The sequence below is a fragment of the Colias philodice genome, chromosome 11 (genome assembly GCF_061535455.1).
Source record: "Colias philodice isolate Cphi_HAF_F1 chromosome 11, ilColPhil1 Martin Lab GWU primary, whole genome shotgun sequence".
Taxonomy (NCBI): domain Eukaryota; kingdom Metazoa; phylum Arthropoda; class Insecta; order Lepidoptera; family Pieridae; genus Colias; species Colias philodice.
The window spans coordinates 9,417,593-9,441,070 of record NC_143096.1 but is presented as its reverse complement, the minus strand read 5'-3'; the positions used below and the strand labels follow the sequence as shown (position 1 = coordinate 9,441,070).

The 23,478-nt window shown below is 33.4% G+C and overlaps 2 protein-coding genes and 1 non-coding gene across 4 annotated transcripts in view; all 3 read right to left on the bottom strand.

Annotated features, from left to right (window-relative positions):
- The window catches only part of cdi (serine/threonine kinase), a 103,443-nt gene extending 93,031 nt beyond the window's left edge, over positions 1-10,412 (bottom strand). The window contains exon 1 of the mRNA XM_089701094.1: positions 9,668-10,412. Coding sequence (XP_089557220.1) covers positions 9,668-10,027 — 360 coding nt within the window. The 5' untranslated portion in view covers positions 10,028-10,412. The remainder of the gene's footprint in view (positions 1-9,667) is intronic.
- TRNAK-CUU (transfer RNA lysine (anticodon CUU)) lies at positions 7,585-7,657 on the bottom strand. Its single transcript has one exon. It is a non-coding gene; the product is annotated as a tRNA-Lys (tRNA).
- Positions 10,413-13,282: 2,870 nt separating the features above from the next.
- LOC149484804 (uncharacterized) overlaps positions 13,283-23,478 on the bottom strand; it is an 87,433-nt gene continuing 77,237 nt past the window's right edge. The window contains exons 7-13 of one of the 2 annotated variants that reach the window (XM_089701102.1): positions 19,412-19,540; positions 18,496-18,630; positions 18,072-18,291; positions 17,503-17,648; positions 16,870-17,187; positions 16,065-16,268; positions 13,283-15,052 (exon numbers count right to left, since the gene is read on the bottom strand). In XM_089701102.1, the coding sequence (XP_089557228.1) occupies positions 14,952-15,052; positions 16,065-16,268; positions 16,870-17,187; positions 17,503-17,648; positions 18,072-18,291; positions 18,496-18,630; positions 19,412-19,540 (1,253 nt within the window). In that variant the 3' untranslated portion in view covers positions 13,283-14,951. Of the gene's footprint in view, positions 15,053-16,064; positions 16,269-16,869; positions 17,188-17,502; positions 17,649-18,071; positions 18,292-18,495; positions 18,631-19,405; positions 19,541-23,478 lie in introns of both variants that reach the window. The other variant, XM_089701100.1, reaches the window with a different exon arrangement.

Below are 23,478 nucleotides of genomic sequence, written 5' to 3'. Positions count from 1 at the left end.
TGTTAAGTTCAGACGGGGCATTACTTTCGATTTATTGATTGTTCCCATCTTACAACATAAGCTTATGTACAACGGTAATTCAATGTTTGATAAATGACATGAACTCTCCATACTCGTGTAACAGAATTTTGGGCATAAATATCATTGTACCTACTTGTATTTTTTACTGTTTATCAGGTGGTAACTCAAAGAAGCCGTTTTTTAGCCAATTTTATACCAGGCATCATGGAAATAGAGTATTTATCCTAATCCAGGCATAACAAATCAATTTCGTGCTGAAGCTAAAAAGCGTGAAAATCTTGCTAGAAAAAATGTAAGGCGCAAACATTGCTCTCATAAAGCTCACCAAATAAATCAGCTCAAAGCTACTTACAAAATAATTTCATCAATTCAAACAACGCGACAGTCTTCATCGAGTCTAATTATGCTAGCAAATGAACACGATAATGTATTATGTCAGCAATAAATCGTCCTAATGAGGCGATATAACATGGGACATTATTACTGCATTCGATAAGGTACAAATTTAAACTAGACTTCAACATGGTTTATTTACTGCGATAAAATATACATTTGCCAAATGGGTATGACGCCAGTAATACGAATTCGCATTGCACCTGAACTATTTGAATATCTGCAATGTTTAATGTATGTGAGGTATGTGAAACTATCGAGATAGTAGATACGTACACTGAAATCGTGCCTTGAAGATTAACTTTTCACTGTTTATTATTTAGATACATGCTACGTCTATGTACTTTATCTACCTATTGCCAGGACTATGTTACCTCTGCACTTAAGATAAATGCGGACTCATACTTTAATTTCGACTTGCTACCCAACCAGCAAAGATGTCCTATAACAATAACTTACATCGCTAAAAAGCTTTTTAAATGACGTATAACAGTGTCGCGGTGACAAGCTTGTTGTATAATAGCGTTTAATGAGATGATTTTGCTCTATAATCATACACAGCAAATTTGTCCCATAACAAGGTGATGTAAACGTTTATATCACTATTTTATACGGCATTTATAGAGCAGCTCTTATCCAGATTTTGGTACAGCAATAACAGGACGATATTATCACATAACAGCGCTGGTAGTCTCTTTTTTACAGCAAATTAGTGCAATAAACGATTCTAGGGTAACCTTTATAGCCCCATGCCTATAGAGGCGTAAAAAAATCTACAATAGGACAATTTAGAGTTGTAATGGTTTTCCTTATTACTATTATAGCACTGTGAATATTCATGGTTGCTGAGACTCCATAATAGAGCAATTAGGTGATATATCCGAGTTTTATATCACTTCTTTGTAACCTAATTAAATTATATTAGTGTTTTTCTGCCCATTATAACGCAGTGGTTTAATAGCTGAGTGGTCAGAGTTATAGGACTGATTTACTGTATAAAAGAGTTAATAACTCTGTTATGTAACAAAAACGGCGTATTAATGTAGTAAAATGCGACACTTACGAGAGATATACGGCCTGTAAGAGAGTTTCTTTCACTTTAAAACAACAAAAACCTGCCATATTGTCAGCACCGTCTCGTAAATAATTGAAGGGTTCTATTTAATAATCATGGATTGAATGAATTTAAAAAAATCGCAGCTTCAGTAACGATTGACACCAGACAAATTCAAGGTGAGGCTTCGAATACGGACAATGATTCCGTAGAATCTGTTACATCCTATGAACAAAACCAAGTTAACAGCCATCATGTGGTTTGTGATAATTCAGAAGCAGACCATTCAGACACTAGTGTTTTGCTTGACACTTCGGGATCGGAATCTAAAAATCGGAATTTACACTAGAAAATACAAAATAAAACATGTTATGGGTTTTCTATTTACATCAGGGAACCCTACTAATTTAATCCAGTATATGGCATGACAGTTATCAAAACTACGTTCGTTTGCGGACGTATAATAGCCACGGAGTTGCTATTTGGCATCCTATAAAGCAATTTGGTGTAAAATTAGTTTTTTAATTACTTAAAACTCAATAATTCGAGGGGGGCATGAAAAAAACAGCGTAATTATGCATATAATCTATCAGTAAAATTTCATTCACAAGTCAGTTTATGTATCTAACATAATTAACAGTGTAACAAAAATTAATACTCGACACCACGATGATGGTTCCTATAGTCCTTTACTCGTATTATCAATTGGTACCTACACGATTTACCATTTTGTATATAATTATAGCGTCGCAGTGACTTGTACATCGCAACTTCGTGTTACAAAAGATTTGCGGTTACTCTTAAAACACAACTTCGCGCTGTAACAGCATCGCGGTTCCTTTTATATCACTACTTCGCTCTATAACAGCATCGCGATTCTATAAGTGTACTCTTCTATAGGTCCAATTGGCATCTGAGTTGCTGCTACAACAACACAATACCATCAAATGGCTTTATAAATGCGCCACTTTGGGGTTTATACAACGTTCTTATCACCCTTATAGAACTACCAGTTAGCACCTCTGAAACGTTCTTATCCCTTCTATAGAGCAACGATTTGTTGGTTGGGTAGTTGCTTTACAATCGTTATAATGGTTAGGTACATTATTTTATGTCCACCTTCTGGTGATAATATCCCATATCATACATATAATACTTGATTATATTTATTTGTACAACATTAGAATTTATATTTGCAAAAAATAACTCACACGTAACATGCTTATCTTTGATAGTCTTGAAATAGGCACAGTTTTATCTTGTTATGAGCGTGTCACAATTTCCTAATAATTACAAATAATCAATTAGTTTCATACTATTGTCGTTTATCAAATAGGTGCTCGATAAAACGCAGCCTTCAAACAAGGCTGTTTACGATACATACAATTACGATTAACCTATAAATTCGTTATGCATGCGGGCTATGTAACAACTGTATGTTTTCTTTTTATTTATAAAACATCTAAAAAAGGTAAATCTTAAAAACTTGAAGTTTCAGATGGCAGAAATGTGCAATGACGAGGTATTTTTTATATTTATTGCATATCAACGAAACGATAAATTAAAACGTTATCAGTTTATTATCTCCGGATTATTGATGAGTAATTAATAAATCTTTATCCTCTAATCTGTTTGTAAAAATACCAGCTTGTTATTTTTATTTTATTTATTCTGTGTTTAGGATATTTTTAGAAGGAGTATTAGGTTTACGACTCAACTTTGACAAAGTATGGTTGTTCCGGTCGAAATTCACTGTCTTCAGTAACCTAGATATTATATATCTATTGGCACAAATACTACTTCTATTGCACTGATAACCGACTAAATCTTAAACTACCACAGTAAATTCATTTAGTTACAACCAACAAAATATTTTGATTTCCCCAATAATAATTAATTAATATCATACATGATTGTTGATTGCCTATTAATTATTATTATCATCCAGAAGCGGCATGTTTGATGTACGTTTGTATAATATACATTTATGCAAAAACCGACAATAACCTTCTTATCATCAGCAATTGATATATTATATTATGCATGTGCGTGCGTCATGTTCTCTATTTATAACAACTATTTTATAATATATTTTCTTTGTCATTTGACTTTATGTGTATTTAGTATTTACTATTTAATTGAATGTGAAAATATACTCCTAAAACTAAGTCTTGATATAGATATTATACGTAAGCTCCCATCTTGCAGCAACAAATCACAAGAAACAAAAAAAGCCTAAAGACATAATTAACCCTATGATGGTAAGTGAAACAATCTTTTCTAGTTTATTTCTGCCGTTCATATCATTTTAGTTCCATATCAAATACTTGCCGCAAAATTGATTAAAAAATCTTATTCTAAAAAAAACAATTAATCACATCGATATTTCAAAGTACCACCCGTAACGCAATAAAAATCAATAGCACCAACGTAACATTAAAATGAATAAAATGAAAAGTGGCGCTGCTATGTTAATTACCAGTTACCACCTCTCGGTCGTGTCCACTGATTGCCCAGTAAAAGTTTAGCGTGTGCGCACATGCAAATGCACATCACATACATAGAATATACACCGATAAATGGCACACGCAAGTATGATACGTTTTAAACTGTAACTGTTAATATCGACACGTTCATGATCTCTTGAGGAACGACGATGTCGACTTAATTAGCAACGAACGTAATTAACAACGAGACATGCTCCCGTGCGGTTAAGTTTATGCTATCGTTATTTTGTTAATATGTATTTTGGAGTTGAATGTTCCCAGTTCCCACGAATATTGTAACAGATTATACAATTTAACTTCTATGGAATCCAAAAAACTGTGGAATTTGAAGCTCCTTTGTTAGCGCTCACGTACGTAAAATTGCATGCTACTAGGTTGAATAACACCTTTGAAACATTGTTAAAAAGGATAATATGAGTAAAGAAGGTAAGATACCTAATCATAATAATATACTAAGTTATCGACATATAGAAAAAATGTAAGTAATTAAAATTGTATTAAACATTGCGGTAACACGACATGCGTAGAAATTAATGAATGCACCGACGTCATATGTTTTATATCCCGTGTCACAGGAATGCGAGCAGATGCAAGCTTAATAACCACTCCAAGGCATGCGATTTTAAGACGCTGCAGGCTTAATAAAAATGAAATTGCAAAATTAACCGCGCTCGTGTGCTGGCTATTTACATCCCAAACCTGTTCGCCGAAGGATCTTATTACGGCGATCCGGACACTTATGGGTATGTGTGTACATTCTACTAGTGGACTTGCGATACCTTATAAAGTTATAATGCATGCATGATGTATGCGACTGCAGTTTAATAATATTCCGATGTGAGTCGAATGTTTAGTATAGATATGGGATTGATGGTAATTAATTTTAGTCTGATAAAATTAAGGTAATCGACATTGGCCAAGTGATTTTTGCTATTATACCTGACTAGCTGCTCCGCGCGGTTTCACCCCCGTGGCTCCACTCCTGTTGCCCATAGCGTGATGAAATATAGCCTATAACCTTCCTCGATAAATGGGCTATGTAACACCGAAAGAATTTTTCAAATCGGACCAGTAGTTCCGGAGATTAGTGCGTTCAAACAAACAAACAAACTCTTCAGCTTTATAATATTAGTATAGATTATCGAGACATCTGACAAACATGCGTTAATTATTTTAATTTATGGCAGAATGAGGAGAAGTCCACTATTGTCTTATTAGACAGAGCAACAATAGCCTTCTTTCAGATATTTATGAAAACAACCCACCCCGTTTAATTCCCCCGTCTTCAAAGACAATAGCAGAATTACGCTGACTTCTCCCAAACATAAAGGAACAAACGGCAACATTGGAGCAAGTCACCGCTGTGATGTTTTTATTTCGGGCCCATTATATCGTGATTTAGGTGAAGGCCAAGAAGTCGGAACGGCGGACACGGCTCCAAGCTTGACCGGTTTGTCCGCATAATATCTACTGTCTTTCGCGAGGTGTTTTCGAAGTCCCTTCGGAATTTGTTCTTCAATAAATGTACGAAAGCGGATGTATAAAGAACAATTTCAACAGATATGTATGAATGGGACACTAAATTAGATGGTGAGGGCACGCTGGAATAACAATATTTTGTACGCATAAATAACATAACCTAACTAAATAAATGTGTCATAAGCAAGTAAAACAGGGTATGTTACTTACAAATGCGATCTTCAAAGATCATTTACCAGATACAATTCGTCTACAATTCATTTATGTCTCTGAAATAAGTGTTCATTACTTTCTAATCATTATAAATCTTATCAATTGTAATCAATCTATTTATCTAAATATGGAAGATAAGATCCCTCGAGATAAGTAGCACCATAGCCGTAATTAATGTTTAACTTTCATATAATTTCAACTCGTTGTTTACATCTCGACAAAGCAGTGAAATTCGACATCACTTCTATAAATAACATGATAATTAATGTACATAGTAATTTTACAAGGTCTTATCGAAATGCCTATATCGTTGAGGTTACTAAAGGCCGTCCGTATAATACGATACATGACATAATTGTTATAGCAAAACCAATAAGCATAAATTCACACAACGATCCCCTTAATGTATTACAAGTAACGGTATAAAATCGAATGATAATTGTTAGGATCCGGATTGTATCTGCGTTATAGTGCAATTTAATATTTTATAGTGATACCTCTGAATAGAACCGACTCACATTGATTGCTCGTTTTAATTGAGCTGTCGGAGAATGAGAAACGAAATTTTGCAATGCATTGTATTTTATTATCAATGACGCTTGAGAAGTGGATAATAAAGGAAATATTGAGAAATGTCGATTATATTATATTTTAAGTTAAGTTTTATTTGAATCAATAAAAGGCGAATGTGCGAAAACATACAAACGTACGTAAAGCGGATGGCTGCAGAAACCGAAGGAGAGATATTTATTATTTAGTACCTAGATATACATTTTCTTAGAGTGAAAAATATATATAACTTATAGTGACCCGCCATTTCTTTAGACGAATGAAATCATTTTTTATCAAAACAATGAAAGCCGCAAATCCTCTGTTAACTCCAATCACCTTCGAAACCGTCATAAAAAATGCAGTAAATCTCGAGACAACCCAAACCAAACTCACGTAATTTCGTACTTTCTTTAAAACCAAAGTATGTAATAGATATCGTTATTCGTGATGTCCACTATCAACCGTCTTGTTTACTATCTTGAGCAATTAAATTTATTATCTAAGGAATTTTTAATGTCTCAGACGAACCGACGTAATGCGGTCGAGGTTAGGACACTTGGGATAGACATACGTTAATTTATTATCTCGCTATTTGCATGAACTTTTTACGCATGAAAACATGCAAACATAGTGAATGCGAACAAACTTAATTTAAGCTTAATTTACTAATATCTCAAGCTCTTTGACGGGCCATTCGCTTAATCTAAAATGGTCCAAATAACAAATAATAATGATAACTATTTAATATATTTTTAATGACGTACGGTCTATATTTAAATAACTCTGACAAAATATATCCCTTCTAAAAATACCCTCCATTTACACAATAGTTGGAACTTGGAAGCATATCGAAGTGCACATACAAAAATAAATAATCGTGAATCATTCGCGATAGTAGGTTCTATTTACATTAGAGTCGCAAACCTTGCTTTGAGCGAAGGCAACATCCTGTATACGTTAAATCTGCTTCCTTTATACCTTGAACCTAAACGCCTTTTGTTGCGACAAACATTCTTCCGTGATTATTGTGTTGTGATAGAAAACATTTCATTTATTTTACTCTTAATTTTTAAACTATCTAGTATTAAAGTATGGATTTCGTAAGTAATTTTCCACATAATAGTATGTATTTATGTATGACATTTTTAAGTCGAAAGTTAAACTAAAAATATAGACTGTGTAATGACATTACATAATATGATAAACGATAATAATAAATGATAATATGTATTAAACAAATATATGACCATAATATTATGAAAAAAGAGTGCGTGTTATATTTAAACGATTTTTAATAAATGAACATAATAAGTACAAAAATATTCGTCATAATCATAAATAAATATAAAAATAAAAAAAAGTGATCGCCCAACGTGGGGCTCGAACCCACGACCCTGAGATTAAGAGTCTCATGCTCTACCGACTGAGCTAGCCGGGCTGTGTCGAAGAAGTTGAAATTATCGAACATTTACGTAATACGATAACGAAAGGTGGTAAATGGAATATGGATAAATAGTCGAAATATTTTTTTAACACAACGTAAATAACGGGACATTTTTCCAATAAAAAAAAATGGCGTATTTTTTTTATTAAATTCATTGTGTTTTAACATGTTAAAAATAAAAGTAAGTATGTACCTTAGTACCTTAAAAATCAATAAACAACATTTTAGTTCATTTAAGACAATATTTCAATTTTAAAATGCTCTTTTCGGTTGGATCATAATATCTTCACAACAATATCATACTTCATGTATCAATACACACAAAATAAATCAGTCATACTGGCATTGAAACACAAAATACCACAAAGAAAAGCAAACACGTGATGTTATCGCTACGGCATGTCCTTTCATACAAATTCACTTGTACTAACACTGAACTTGTACCGTGACAAATGTACTATCATGTATTTCATTATCCAGGAGTGAATAACTATATTAAATAATTTAAATCTATTTTCTATACACTTGCATGATAATAAGACTTGAGTAATGAATACTAATTAAGAAATTATCCACACATGTGGACTCCGAAAATATTCCTGTTTGTATCACATCTATAGTAATATAAAGCTGGAGAGTTCGTTTGTTTGTACGCGCTAATCTCGGGAACTACTGGTCCGATTTGAAAAATTCTTTCGGTGTTAGATAGCCAAGGTTTATCAAGGAAGGCTATTTTAGGCTATATATTATCTTCTCGTTTCGACCAACAGGAGCGGAGCACTGCGGGTAAAACCGCGGAGCAAAGCTAGTATATATCAGTTTCAGAGAGCATGATATAAATTTTGTTTATGTAACAATTTGCACAACTAAACTAAATTCATTGGCACGAGGTAATGTTAATTAAATAGACTCCAGATGTTACATATTATAAAATCTTTAAAACTTAAAATATGATACCCACATGTGAATCAAATTAAGGTTTGGAAGCAACATTTACTAGTACATCAAAAGGTCACTGACAACTCTAATATTCAAATAACAAAACCAATTGTCCACCAAATGTTTAGCATGGCCAAGGTCATTGACAAGGCTGAATAATTATTTAAAATTAGCTTCTATTTAGTTTGCGTTTACTCAAATCTATTTTACATTTGTTTACAATTTATTTAATTGTAAAATTGGTTAATAGTAAATCTCTGTTACATTGGTTTTGTTTACACCATTACTTACTATTATTAACTACTGTGTAATCTGCTTTTTAGTGAAAATAATTAAGTATAGGTACGGTTTAATAGTTTTTAATGGAGAATAATTAGTAAATTAAGTTTGCATAATCATTTATTTTTTATACATTACTTAATCTGTGCCTTGGAAAAACGGAATAATCATTAAATAACAAGCAATGGCGGTTAATTTAAAAGTATTAGATTATTAAATTGTTAACATAGGGATATGATATTATATAAAATACTGAAGCCTTAGTAAAAGTACACAGCTGCTATATCTATAAATAGGTAACAAGTGAGGTCAGAAGTAAGTTACAAGATATTAATACTGCCTATTCATTATATTATGTTAGCTAACAACTGATGTATGCTATACTTGAAATATTCTGAATGAATATTTTTACTATTTTCAATGATAGTTAAATTTGTTTGATTCCCGATAGTTTTTCTGTAACATTTCCATGAGATATAAATGCTTTTTATAAAAAGAGGAGACTTGGAGTATTAGACATCAGTTTATTTTTTAGTACTGTTTCTTGGAGATGCTTCATGTTATGATAGTTTATTGTGTAGTTATATTATAAATAATACTTTAAATCTTTTAGTGAAAACAGAATAGCACTTTACAGTAGTATATTAGACATAGATTGAAATTTAGCAAAACCTATTGGAATTTAGTACCAATAATTATTCTCAGCCAAGTTGCATGAAAAATGAACATGTGCTGAACATCCTACATAACACCACCAATGAGGCATAGTAAAATTTTAGCACTTACTTTAAAAACTTCAGAGAAAAATCCTGATCCGATCTTCTCCAAGATGAAGTCGTCAAATGGATACAGAGCAGCTACAGCAGTCCGAAGGGCCGTGCACGACGAGCCCGTGACTCTTCGATCACCAAGTTTTTCACCATCACTAGCACTTGACTCCGCACAATCATCATCACAACACCCGCGCTTATTCCTACCACCGTTCTCCAGGTACCGTCTCCCGGTCCTCGAATGAGGGCCACGCACGAATCGTCCCGACTTAGCAGTCTCATCCAAGTTTGTAAAACTCTCTGCTATCTTCAACACCTTCGTAGGCCGCCGCCGCTCGAAGTTCCTCGTCGAAGTCTCCAAATACTCGTCTTGCATTCTAGTAGATAATCATAAACTCGTATGGTTTATCCCACTTCGAACATAATGATCCCCGATCGCACATAATAACATTCGCTTCACAATGTTTATGTGGCGGTACTTGAAACTATGCGAATTAACATTGTTATTCACACAAAAAAAGAATTCGATATTAAACGACTGTCACTTTCACATATCTACGACGCATTCGAGTTCTATTTTGTGTTTTCGTTTGGTTTTATTTAAGATTTAATTTATTTTTTATTATTTGAATCAGTTTGTTTTGTTAAACAAGAAACGTTCAAAACGATCAGTCTCATTGACTGACGACGCGCGTACAAGCAAAGTTACGAAAACCAGAAGCAAAGCAAAGCGAGCATTACAGCGACCACACATGACATGACATTACGTTTGTTAATGTTGGCTCAAATGTTGCTACGTTTGGAAATGTTGGCAGCTCTGTTCCCTTCGTTTAGGAATGGTTACGAAATAATTTAATCAAACATTAAAAATTAATAGTATTTATATTCAATGTGAAAAATTAATTTGTACGTGTATTGTGTTCGTGTAAATAAATGAATTAATTAAAGAGTTAATTCGCTGAATGCTCTCTTTTTTAATGTTAGACTGTGAATAATTTAATTTCCACAGATAAAGAAAGAGTGTCAAAAATGACATCCATGAATGTCAGTTTGACAGGTGGTGATTTCATAATAATTGTCTGTGATAATTGTAAATATGGGAAATGGGTGGGGCCATAAACAAAGAAGAAGAAATATGAGAAATGAAGATATTTCGATATTTTTATCAGAGAGTAGTAAGTAAGTACATAAAATGGAATATACGATGTCTTTGAACTCAAAAAGTGATTAGGCATAGTAATATTCATCGCTGGACATTGGCAGACCACAGAGCAAAGAGTATAATGTATATGCCACAGAGTAAGTAATATTATACCTACTCAGATTCCGTCCCAGACGTTATACTTTACTAGACTGTGTACCAAATATAATTGTTTGATAAAATAATATGATCTATCTAACTATATTGTTATTAAGGTTGCTTTTTCCTTATAAGCGTACTAAAAACGGTCCGAGTGAGAGGTCTCCCAACGGTAAATGGTCCTTTTCTAACGTTTTGACAACCCAACGAATCATTGACGTTTGTAGAAATGGTAGTTAGGGTGACCATGAATTTAGTTTGACTTTGCACTATCTCACGAATAATGTAGCTATTTACAAATATGTAGATCATATTTTATCAAAACAAATATTTTTGGTATACTGGCTAGTTGGACATGTACAACATCTTTGGGCAATACTAAACTTGAGAGTTGAGATTAAATGCATGAAAAAAAATTGAACTGAAGAGAGAAATGGCTTGATAGTCAAAAAGTTATAAAAAAAATAACTAAGTTAAAAGCAAACTTAAGAGAAGATTAATAATCATAATAGGGTCGGGTCGGTAGGGTCATAATATCAAGTAGCAGGTGTAATGGTAGTAAATTAAACACAGAGTCAGTTTTGCACTTTATTATAATTCATGCTGACGACTATATTCTTAATTAAATTACTGTATCTATATCACACATTGGAAACAACGTATCCGTTTAATGTATATAATCGTCACCAATTTTTGTCCTATCGTGACCACACCAGTTGCTTCCACAGAAGAAATAATCTCTCTTACATTATAAAATAACAACGCTAGCTCAATTATTCACAACTGTCTACCTAATTGCTATTAAAAATTTAACGCTCAATAGCTTTTAATACAAATATATTATTGCTGTCGCGAATTTATAACTAATTATTACTTATCTAAACTATACATTCATCTCAAAATGAGTATTCGTTTCACTTACCAAATGTTATTTCTAGAACATATTTTACTTATATTAGTATTGCTTGATGAAGGAAAGTAGCATTTTCCTTTTTAACAAATACGTACGAATTAACTAGATATCGCCATCAGATGGCTCTCTTAACCAACCTATAAATATAGATGGGATTGTGTTATGATAATGAAATGACCGTGTTGGTGACTTTGATTAGTTATAGAAACCAACGTTACAATAAAATACGTATGTTACAAGATTAAACAGCAACAAGTAAAAAGAAACTTATATTGAAAAATTACTGACTATAAAATCGGTGAAGCTCAGAAGAATGCTATCGTACGTTCTGAAATATTAATATAAATTACTCCTAAATATAATTTGCTCGATAAAGAAATATGCTAAATTATTCTAGCTACTCAATAACATGCTATGATAATTTTGTACATATTTTTAAGCTTCTTGTGTAACTTGATATTTTTACAATTATGAAAACATTGACGTTAAAGTTTTTTCGTTGTTAGTTGCAGTTTGTCAACGTCTTACGTGTACTATAAATAATAACAGCTAATAGACCGGGAGATACTGACACAAAATTTCGAGTCATTTGTAACAGGATGGCGGTTCTACAGGGGTCTTAGTACGCAATGATAAAAAGAAAAATGATGGTGTGATCGCTGGTATCGGTGGTTTAGTCGCGTGGGCGTTAGCCGAACTCGTCGGAAAAATAGCGAAAGTCAAACGATTTGTAACACAAAAATTTTAGTATTTACCGATAGCCCATAAAAAAGAAGTACGCGGTAGTGTCATGCCATACTTTTCCGGTGTGACTTACAGCCCGCCATACCGACGCGAATATGTTGATTTAAATAAAACAATTATTCAACCATTTGTACCAGGCTAACTTTTGCACAGGTAACCATTGTCGTGCAGCCATTTACGAAAATCGCCATGCCATACTTTTCGGACGATTCCAAATGGTCGCCATACCGCCGAAAATCTGCAAAAAAAATTTATTTCGCCAAACTTTTTGTACCAGTATTGCATTTGGATTTTTGGAGAGTATTTGATAAAATGTGACCATTATTATATTTGCCATACTTCTAGTAGGGGGAAAAAGTGCTGTCATACTTGAAAAATTAATTTAGTATTAATTTATATAAGTGAAGATTTCCAACACCTAGATCTTTGAAATTTTGTATTTATATTCTTTGATCCTCAAACTTCCAGGAAAAATAAGTGCCATACTGTTACAAATCGTTTGACTTTCGCTATTTTCCGACGAGTTCGACTAACGCCCACGTGACTAAGCCGCCGGTACCAGCGTTCACACCATCATTTTTCTTTTTGTCATTGCGTACTAAGAACCCTGTAGAACCGCCATCCTGTTACAAATGACTCGAAATTTTGTGTCAGTATCTCCCGGTCTATAAAGTAGTAGAAAAAATATAGTATAGACAGTGCTTCCTAGAGAACTAATTTTGTAGGAAGGGGCAAATGGACATATGTATATTATTAAATACCACTTATATTTATGACAAACAATAAGACCACGACTACTGAATTGAATTAAACGTTTTTTAACAGTTTGTATTGGCAATTATCTTCCAGAATTTTATATGAAGCATATTGAATTATTGCTTTCGTATATTTTTATACCCTGATGATGAACTAAAGCTGTCATTATAATGCAAAGATAGTATATGATATGATGATAGGTAAATGCAACCAAAGATGTATTATGAATTAACTGGCGGTTCCAGAGACCAGAACACAACTTAAATGACATTTCAACAATTTTAAATTTGGCAACTTTAACGAAGCTATTGTTTTACTGACTGAAAATAAATTGGAATATTTGGACAGAAAGTTAATAACTGAAATTGAAAAATAGCTAAATGTAGACAATGTACAGACATACACATAATATATAATTAAAATAAACAAATACACAATAGTCACTGTTTCCATATTTGCTTCGCATAGCATAATTAATATTTTGATACAGTATTCAACGATCATGTAATATTACGCAATTATCTACTAAACGCCTTATTAAATAACAAATGTAGAATTACAGTCTTTAATGCTGTGTTAAAGCTATATTCTTTTCGACTTCTTGCGTGATAATATCCCAAAATTATTATAATTAATCTATAATTACTTATAAGTGGAAATATGGACAAAGATGGTATTTAGGAGAGAACAAAAAGCCTATAATGAGTACATTAGTCTATTACAATGTAAAATTTGTTTAAATTTATTATGATAACAAGAAATCGAATAGAATCGAATAAAGTTCTATCGATTGATTAATCTGTGCGCTTTTAAATTATATCTGAAGTTTATTAAATGGGACATTGAATACACTATGATGACGTTAAAATTATACAGGATTTTACTATGATGTAGGAGGTAATAAATATTTTTCTTTATAAATAATTAATCTATCGTTCTTTCAGTCCAGATAGAATCATTCCTACTTCGGTATATTGAAACATTAATTCACAACCATTTTACACCATCACACATTCGATTTAAGATTTTGACAAACATTCGACACAGAAACTAAATCAGTATCTATATATTTTGTTCTTATTATTTTCATTATACCTTTAAATTACGCGTCCATTTAAAATTACATCGTTACGTATTATGTACAGTTTGTAGGAGGTGAATAGGAAAATAATAAAATATTAAGATATACGGTGAGGTGTTACATATTTTTTATAGCTCTTGCGATATATTTTTCAACTTTAGAAATTAACAAAATGTTGAAAATAAAAATGTAGTTACTTAGAAGTTATTCGAATGATATCTATAATGATTTCGTATTGAATGATTGATGAACGAAAAATATGACTGTGATTTACATAGTCGTGCTTATAAGATGCGAATTGCATTAAAATATCAAAAGTATTATAATTTATGTAGCTTACTTACATTGTGAAATAAATTAGGGCTAAAATGTTTATAGAATTTCAATAAAAACATTAAATACTATCAACATGTTTGTGAATTTACATTATATTTAAATTGTATGGATATAGGAGAGGGGTGAAGAGTTAAAAGTTACAATAAATTAATACTATTCAAGTTTGTTAATCATCTAGGTATAATGTAATGTACAACAAACGATGCGATGAAAATGTGTAGTGATGGTATTCTCAGTCGAGGTTGGTTGTTGGTTTCATCTTGACATTTGCCTGAAAGTAAAATTAAATTTTAATTGTATTTAAATCTCTCTTCACTTCAAATGACCACTTCACTTTGAATGACCGCCTCCTCGGTACAGTGGTTGACGCGTGAGCGTAGAACCGAGGGGTCCTGGGTTCGATTCCCGGTGGAGACGAAAAAAAAAAAAATGTCTCGGTCTGGCAGGACACAGAAGGCTGATCACCTACTTGTCCCTAAAGAAAAATCGATCAGTGAAACAGATGTATGAATAATGCATCTGCCCCCTACCCCACTACGGGGACACGGGACTTCACTTTTTTCACTTCAAATAATAAAATTGATAGCCCCCATAGCCGGAGCTTTATAGACATTATTATATTTTATCTTATAGTTATTCAGACTCAGGCGGAAAATCCCCGTATATAATATCTGAATAGCACTGATACAAAAGAAAAAAAAATGGTTGCCTGTAAAGTCGGTTTTACGGGCGAAGATTTTACGTGACAACGATCATAGTTGAGTGGGAGAGAGACGCAAGGCATTCGGCGGGCCTCTCTCTCGTTCGGTGACTCATCGTAACGTTACCGAGCGTTACACTTTTTCATAAGTGACTCCCAGCCGCAACCTAATTTAAGACGTTGTCACGTCAAAAGTTACCAGTAAAGCCAGCATTTAACAGTGCTGGCACAAAAGATAAAAAAATTAAGGCCATCATCAAACAGTGCTGGCAAAAAAAAGGTAACAAGAAAAGCCATCCTCAAACAGTGCTGATACATGCTGATACATAACAAAAAAAAAAAAAGACGGGTTGCACTCCGGGAGTGCCGGCAGAAGTGAAAACTTGATTATTAACGAGCATGTTTGATATTTTGGAATGGTATCCGTCTTACGCTTTTTCGATCAGGTCACGTGTCCTGACGCGAGTTTAAGATTTTATACCCATTACACAAAAAGTGCTCAACGCCGCTAAAGAAGTTTTCACTTCAAAAAAGGTAACAAGAAAAGCTTCAAACAGTGCTGGCACAAAAGAAAAAAAGTTACCAGTAAAGCTGGCATCAAACAGCAGCGGCTCCGGGTCGTATCCCCGCTCGCAGTTAGTCGCGCTCTGGCCCACGACTAGTGCGCCGTCCCGCGCGTCTCTCGACACGAAGCAGTAGCGGCGCGCGGCCGTGCTGTCGCGCGTCACTGGTGTCGTGACGACGAAGGACGCGCCGTTCTCGTACCACCCGCCATGGCAGGTGTAGGCTGGAAATTGTTATAGAAACGTTAAAATAAATAAATATATAGGACATTATTACACGAATCGACCTAGTCCCACAGTAAGCTCAATTAAGGCTTGTGTTGTGGGTACTAGGCGACGATAAATATAATATTTAATAAATACACATATAGATAACACCCAGACCCAAGAACAAGTAATTGAGTTCATCACACAAATATTTGCCCTGACCGGGGATCGAACCCGGGACCGTCGGCTCAGTAGGCAATTACTTTACCACTGTGCCAACCGCGTCGTCAAAGTTAAATATGTATTTAAAATTATACGAATATAATATTCTAATATTGATGTGTCGCAAGAGTTTAATTAGATGTTTATTAAAGCTTACGGATGAAGACGAAGACGGATTAAAATGTTTATGGGATGGTGATGATACTCTATCTTGTAGATACTTATACATTTCATCGAGTATTAAGTTAATTATAATTAAGAAAAACAAAAAAAAAAAATCATATTTAATGCATACGAGTGCATTAGGGTGTAAATGTAGAGTACGTAAGTATAATTATTATTAATATGAAGTGGTGCATATTACACTTGTGTTTATAAATTGTATTGAATACATACCAGTAACTACTTCTTTCTTATTACAAGTGGAATAAAACTCCATATTCTTAGCAGTATTACACCCGACTTCCAATTTGTTATATTTGCTACCGGCGCAAGTGATTTCATCCGCCTGTCTCTTACTTCTTAGTATCGGCATATCCGAAATATTTCTAAGACTAAAATTGAACGATCTCGTATTGTTTACTCTATGGTTATAGTTCTTGTCTCTTTTTAATCTATGTCTTTCAGGAGAGCTGGGTATGCTTCTTTGATGTCTATGGTTTGATATTGTGTATTTTCCTGAATAGGGACATTCTTTTGATTCTGGATTACTTGCTGTAAAAGAAATAATTATTAATAATATTATAATATAAATACCGAAATAAGAGTACCAAGTTTAGAACATGTATTAGCAGTTATTAGCAGGCTACTAATAACTGATGATACATGTTCAAAATGGTTAAATATTTTTTGTTATTCCTAAACCTAATTTTTATCAACGAACTTCTTAGTACTTCAAAATCGAATTTCCACGACTCTACAATATAATGTTTAATCTTTTTTAACGAAAAAAATTACTCGGAAATCTTATTTATTCACCCTACAAAGCAGAGTACACATAATTGATCAACAAGAAATCTTATAACATACCAACTAATGTGATATAAGGTGCAGTGACAGCATTAAAATGGTGTGGAGAGCACGCATCGTCCGGCCGAGTGGTCGGCGTGCCGCGCTGCAACTCCGCTATGTAGGTATCCCGTCGGTATAATACTACGCAGACGTAGCGGGATACACTGAAAATAGAGTCAAGATGGACATAAAATCATTGTTAAAATTGCAACAGAATTTGAATTACTTTAATTCCTATGAGATTAGAGGAGAATGTCTAAAATAAGTTGGAGAATATGTGTGTTAATCAATCCATTGAGATTCGTAAGATCGTAAAAATATCAAGATGCATGAGCATCTGGATAATTCCTGACAATAACATGACTTAAAGGTCTCCTTTTTTTGCAAAGACTAACAGAACATTCCACAATTCAAGGCTTCCTTTGATTATAAGCAACGATTTTTTCCAAATGAAATTTTCAATCAAACATAATCCAGCATTCACACATGCAAATTTAAAGTTAAATTAAAAATCTTTTTAAGCTTTAGATTAATAATATATTTAGGTGTTATTAGATCCCAGGTAAAGAAAGATATTCCTAACTCACCAATGATGCTGCCAATGCGCAACCAACGCAACGGAGTTACCGCTCGGCGAGCTGGCTTTAACATTAACGCAGAACACCTTGATCTCAGAACCGGTCTGGTTCGTGATGCGGAGGGTCGCATTCCGCTGGTAGAACGTGTAGTTGCTGGTGAAGTCGAGGGTGTGCCACGTGTGCGAGAACGTCATCCAGGATGGGAACTGGCAGTTGAAACGGACCGACACTGGAAAGATAGATATGTTGTTGGCTTTAATAGTTTCGAAGTCTGGCAAATGATTAGTGTATGAAATGGCTCCATGTCGACAGTGGTAAGATGCCGATCTATCTTGTTAAATCATCAATATAAGTATAAACTCTTAAAATTAGAGCTTTAACGTTCTCATAATTATTGGTTAAGACATTTATTCAAAATTCAATATGAACATACCCCGCTTCAAAGCCATAGTTCTGGAACCTTCTGTAGCACTAAAGAGTCCATTGCACGTGGCGTCACCGGATTGTGCTACTCTGTATTCCACGCCTCCAGGGGTAACAGGGTTTTCTTTTAGACTCGGATTTGATGCTGGAAAATTAAGTATTACATTAAAAAGTGAAATTCTATATCTACGTGTGTTTACAACAAAATAAAATTATCTAGGACAGACTCAACCTCGTCCAATGTTATCAGCTTAATAAATAAATAAATAAATAATTAAATAAATATTATTATTTTATTTATTTAATGAACCTAAGTTTTGGATAACTGTAACTATTTAATACTTCTGTAAAGAAAAAACGGACCTTTACTGAAATAAGTATCTGATATGTTCTTAAGAAACTGCAACAAACTTTTATAATTGCCATCACGATAAAAGTTTTGCTGAAATTAAACTTTTCCTTATCGATTGAAGTTCTGATTACATGAACTAGTGTAGTAATCATGTAGTAATAGACTAGTGATTGTCACTTAATCTAATTAAAATTTAGTGAAAACTATAAGCAAAGGTTAACGTTCCTAGAAATCGTAAAAGTGACTATACAATAAAATATCTTGTTTATCTATAACTATGTTCAGATACTGCCAACTGTTTAATATTGGTCAGTTATATTGGTAGGTAAGTATCTCTCATGTCCGTTGCAATTCCTGATTGCCAATTAGAAACTTTATTGTTTTAGGAATTGTATAACTACTTATTTATGATGCTTACAATAAGACCTAAGTCGAGAAGATCATTATTAACCGGAATCAAAGATTTCCTTTCGTATTAAATCTACGATATCAATCTAGCTAACATAAAAACCTACATCTATGAAAAAGCGACCACTGCAGCAAAAATAAAAGAAACGTTAAGTCTTACCAATACCATTTGTCTTCTCGTAGACGAAGCATCTGTATCGGTCTTCGTTGCTGGTGGCGTGGTTGTGGTGGATCTTGCCCACGAGGAACCGTAGGCTACCTTCCTTCCATGTGGCGAGACATTCTAACTCTTCAACTGTAAAATAAAAAAGTTTTGGTAAATTCCTTTATTTTTTGTAAAAATATATGACTTGTTAATGTAGATCTATTTTCTGGACATCGCGCAAAACAAACGGTAGGTAAGTAACGAGATCTCGACTTTGGACACTTTTAGGAGCTTTAAATGTTGTGTTTTTACCAATAATATTTTTTTTTATAAATTTACAGTCACCCTTATTTGAGTCAAATCAAATCAAATCAAATCAAATCATTTATTTATTTCTCCTCACAATTCCCAATCACATAAATTAATCTAAATGCATACAAAATTATCAAACAATAAGCTGGAGTTGGAGGAGCTGGTGTCTGAAATGGGTTTTAACCGGTATCACAGATCACCAGGTCCCCGCCCTCGGAACCAAAATACAATTACAAAAATATGTTTCACATAATTCAAAAGTTTGTGGTTAGGTAGTGAGAACGACATAAGTTTATTGTTATTTAAAATTTACAAAATAAAAATTAAAAATATACCTACATATGTGTTTGTGTGTTGTGTGTGTGTGTGTGTGTGATGTGTGTGTATGTGTGTGTGTTGTGAGTGTGTGTGTGTGCGCGCGTTTGATATTTGAGTGGTATACACTTACAAGCTATTTAGGCCGGACTCTCAGTGGAGTTTCGTTTGCAAAAATAGCGGACCTATATCTGACTTCTGATATATATTGTATAGATCCCAAACATCCTATAGACAGATGTTGCCAACCAGTTTTGTGGTCCCCCTCTCCCCACCCCGGTAATTAAATATGGCATACAAAGAAAAAAATAAAAATTTCCAAAACATGCCGTGTGGGGTATCAAATGAACGAGCTTATTGAGTAGATCACGAATATATAGCATACTATAACATTTCTTACACTTTCTCTAAGATTTTTTATAAAATTTACGAAAATGCTCCATTTTTGAGTTAACTTTAAACCACTATAGATTGAAAACTCATGAATATATTTTTTAAATTATTATTTTAAAAATTAACAATAGTCCATTGTTTACGATTCAATAGTTCGTACAGTGAAATAGTTGCATGGGGGAGTGGGGGGAGCATTCAAATATGGCGAGTATATTTTCAAGTTTATGCCAGAAATAAAGGCCTAATACAAAAATATCGGTGTCAGGGCTTCAAATAATTATCTCTGCACTGTCGTTGTGTTTGACAGAATGAAAAATATGGCAGAAAATTCTTGAATCAGCCTCTGTGTGATTAGATTTGGCATAAACTTGATAAACGGCATGTTTCGGAAATTTTTATTTTTTTCATTGTATGCCATATTTAATTACCGGGGTGGGGGTAGGGGGACCACAAAACTGGTTGGCAACATCTGTCTATAGGATGTCTGGGATCTATACAATATATATCAGAAGTCAGATTTTGGTCCGCTATTTTTGCAAACGAACATCTCCTTGGAGCCTGCTCTAATTGTTGTAGGACTGAAGAGTAATAAAAGAAAATCTAAAAAAAAAATCGATTCAGACTTATCCGCTTTTTAATCTATGTAGGCGTGTTGGGTTCTAAGTGCCTTCTCAAATTGTGGGATTTCGTCCACGGATTAATTAATTAAATTGGTTGGGACTTTTCAACTTATTTCCAACCCTCTTTCTTACCTTTCTTACCGATATACGTACGTATTTCTTGAAGTTATTTATTGAGAATCATTATAGAAATATTAACGAAACATACATTTATGTATTGCACAATAAACAGTATATGAAACGAATATAAAGGCGTCATAATAATATTCTTATTTTTTGCGTTATTTTGGCAACAAATTTGCGATACGTTTCGCCATAGTTTAGCCCTATTCTCAAGTTGCGTGCGTTATATTTCATGAAATGGACGGTCGCTTAATAATGTGGGCGAATTTTACGATAGGGCTACGATCCGATGAAATACAGTTTTCATGAAGTAGGCACACAAAATGCTGTGTAGAGCAACGAACGAAAATTTTCGCAGGCGTACTTAATTTTCACCGGTTACCCAGAGACTTTCATAGGTACATAGTATTATAATGTGTGCTTTCAAAGCTGAATGTATTTTGATAAAATTTATAGTTTAGCAATTTTTTACAGCATTTCCAAAGACGAGACTTGTTCTATTTACTATGAGAATTCAGAAACTATTATAGAGCGTTACTTGAGCGTTACAGATAATATCATAAAAAGTAAGGGTCTTAAATGTAATAAGATTTCTAAAAAAAAAGCTATTTTAATATATGTATAAGTAAAATGTAAGGAAATAATACTATTTCAAGCGAACAAGAAACATTGTTGCTATTTTTATGTGTCGCGACTCGGTCGTCAGCCATTTCTAAGATATATGCCTAAAATAGACGAACATAATAATTTATTTACGGTTTTCAAGGAAATAATAACATCCATTCTATTTGGTATAACAATGTAAATATTCATAACAAACAAAATTAAATATTTCTCATTCCAAGACTTCATAATTATTTTTCGAATCAGCAAATAATACTGGGATGAACATTGTCAGGATTAGATTTTTTTCGTGAACAAACGCTTAGTAGGAATTGAATAGGTAATATTTACACACAGTAAATAAAAATCCAAAATTATAGCGACTCTATGGACTCTACATAAATAGTAGCTATGTAGTTTTTATAATATCCTTTTATCACCTTAAAACCTGTGTGTCTCTTTCTTATACAGTGTTGAGCAGTGATTTAATAAGTTTATAATATAAGTAAAATTGCCTTATTGTACACATAATTTTTGTTACAAAAACCAATTTTTTAAAGTAAGTTATTATACCACTAATCTAATATCAAAGTTCAATGACCGATATTCACAAAAGACATACAATAAAATTAATAATAAGTCCTACTAAGTATATTCCACTAAAATGGTAGCGAATAAAAGTAAATAGAAGGCGGTAGACGGTAGACGCTGACGCTAGCATTCTGTCAGACATCGGGACGCGTATTGTTTCGATAAAATTAATGTCTCCTCCATTGTGCGCCACAAACGACTTCAATAGACTAGGTTAATTGACTTTTCAGTTAGATGTACATTTTTCAACGGCTTGACGTTTTATTAGGGGACCCCGAATGGCGGGCGCTTATGTGCTTTTTTCGTTTGGTGTATTAATCTGAGCGAAAGATCACTTGATTCTAGAATTAAATTTTGAACATTGCTGTGTATCAAAGTAAACTTTTTATACGATTTTGTATGTAAAGGTTATTTAAAACGTAGAGAAACAGAAACCTCATATATGCCTAACGTGTCCACTTATGATATTTTTATGACATTCATGTTTCATTTAAATGCGTCACTGGCAAAATGAGACGTCGTTTACGGATTTAGTAAACAAGCTTATCTATTTGGAAATGTGTGACACAAAACGTATTTCACCTTTATATTCTGAAAGGATCCTACTTAAGCTAATAGCAGTAAAATCTCATTAAAGCAAACTGCAAACGCGCTAATATTATCTCAAATCACTTTTCCGCTAAATTAACTGGAATACCTCAAAGAATTACGTGTAAAACTTGTGGGAATCGCAACCGATATCAATCTTAGGATTTTCCCGCTGAAGCGAGACGCAAGGTATCAAGATTGAACACTTAGTTTTCTGATATGGGAGAGGACACTTTTACGCCCAACTTTCTTGGTAACTTCGTTTCTTTCAAACTGATAATTTAATCTTTTGAAGACAGTTTCATTACTCGCTTTAAGTTTGCTGAATTGGCTGGTGGGTATTTCGATTGCTGTTACATGTGTTCTTTTTAATTTATTCCTTTAAGGAATAGCCGTTTGTCATTAGGTATTAAGCTAGTTAACTGAAAAGGAATGATAATATTTCGTATATAGTTGAAGCTACATTAAATCGGTATATCTACAATCTAGGATAATAAATGAAAATCAATCAATGTATTTGTCCAAATCAACGCATTGCAAGTT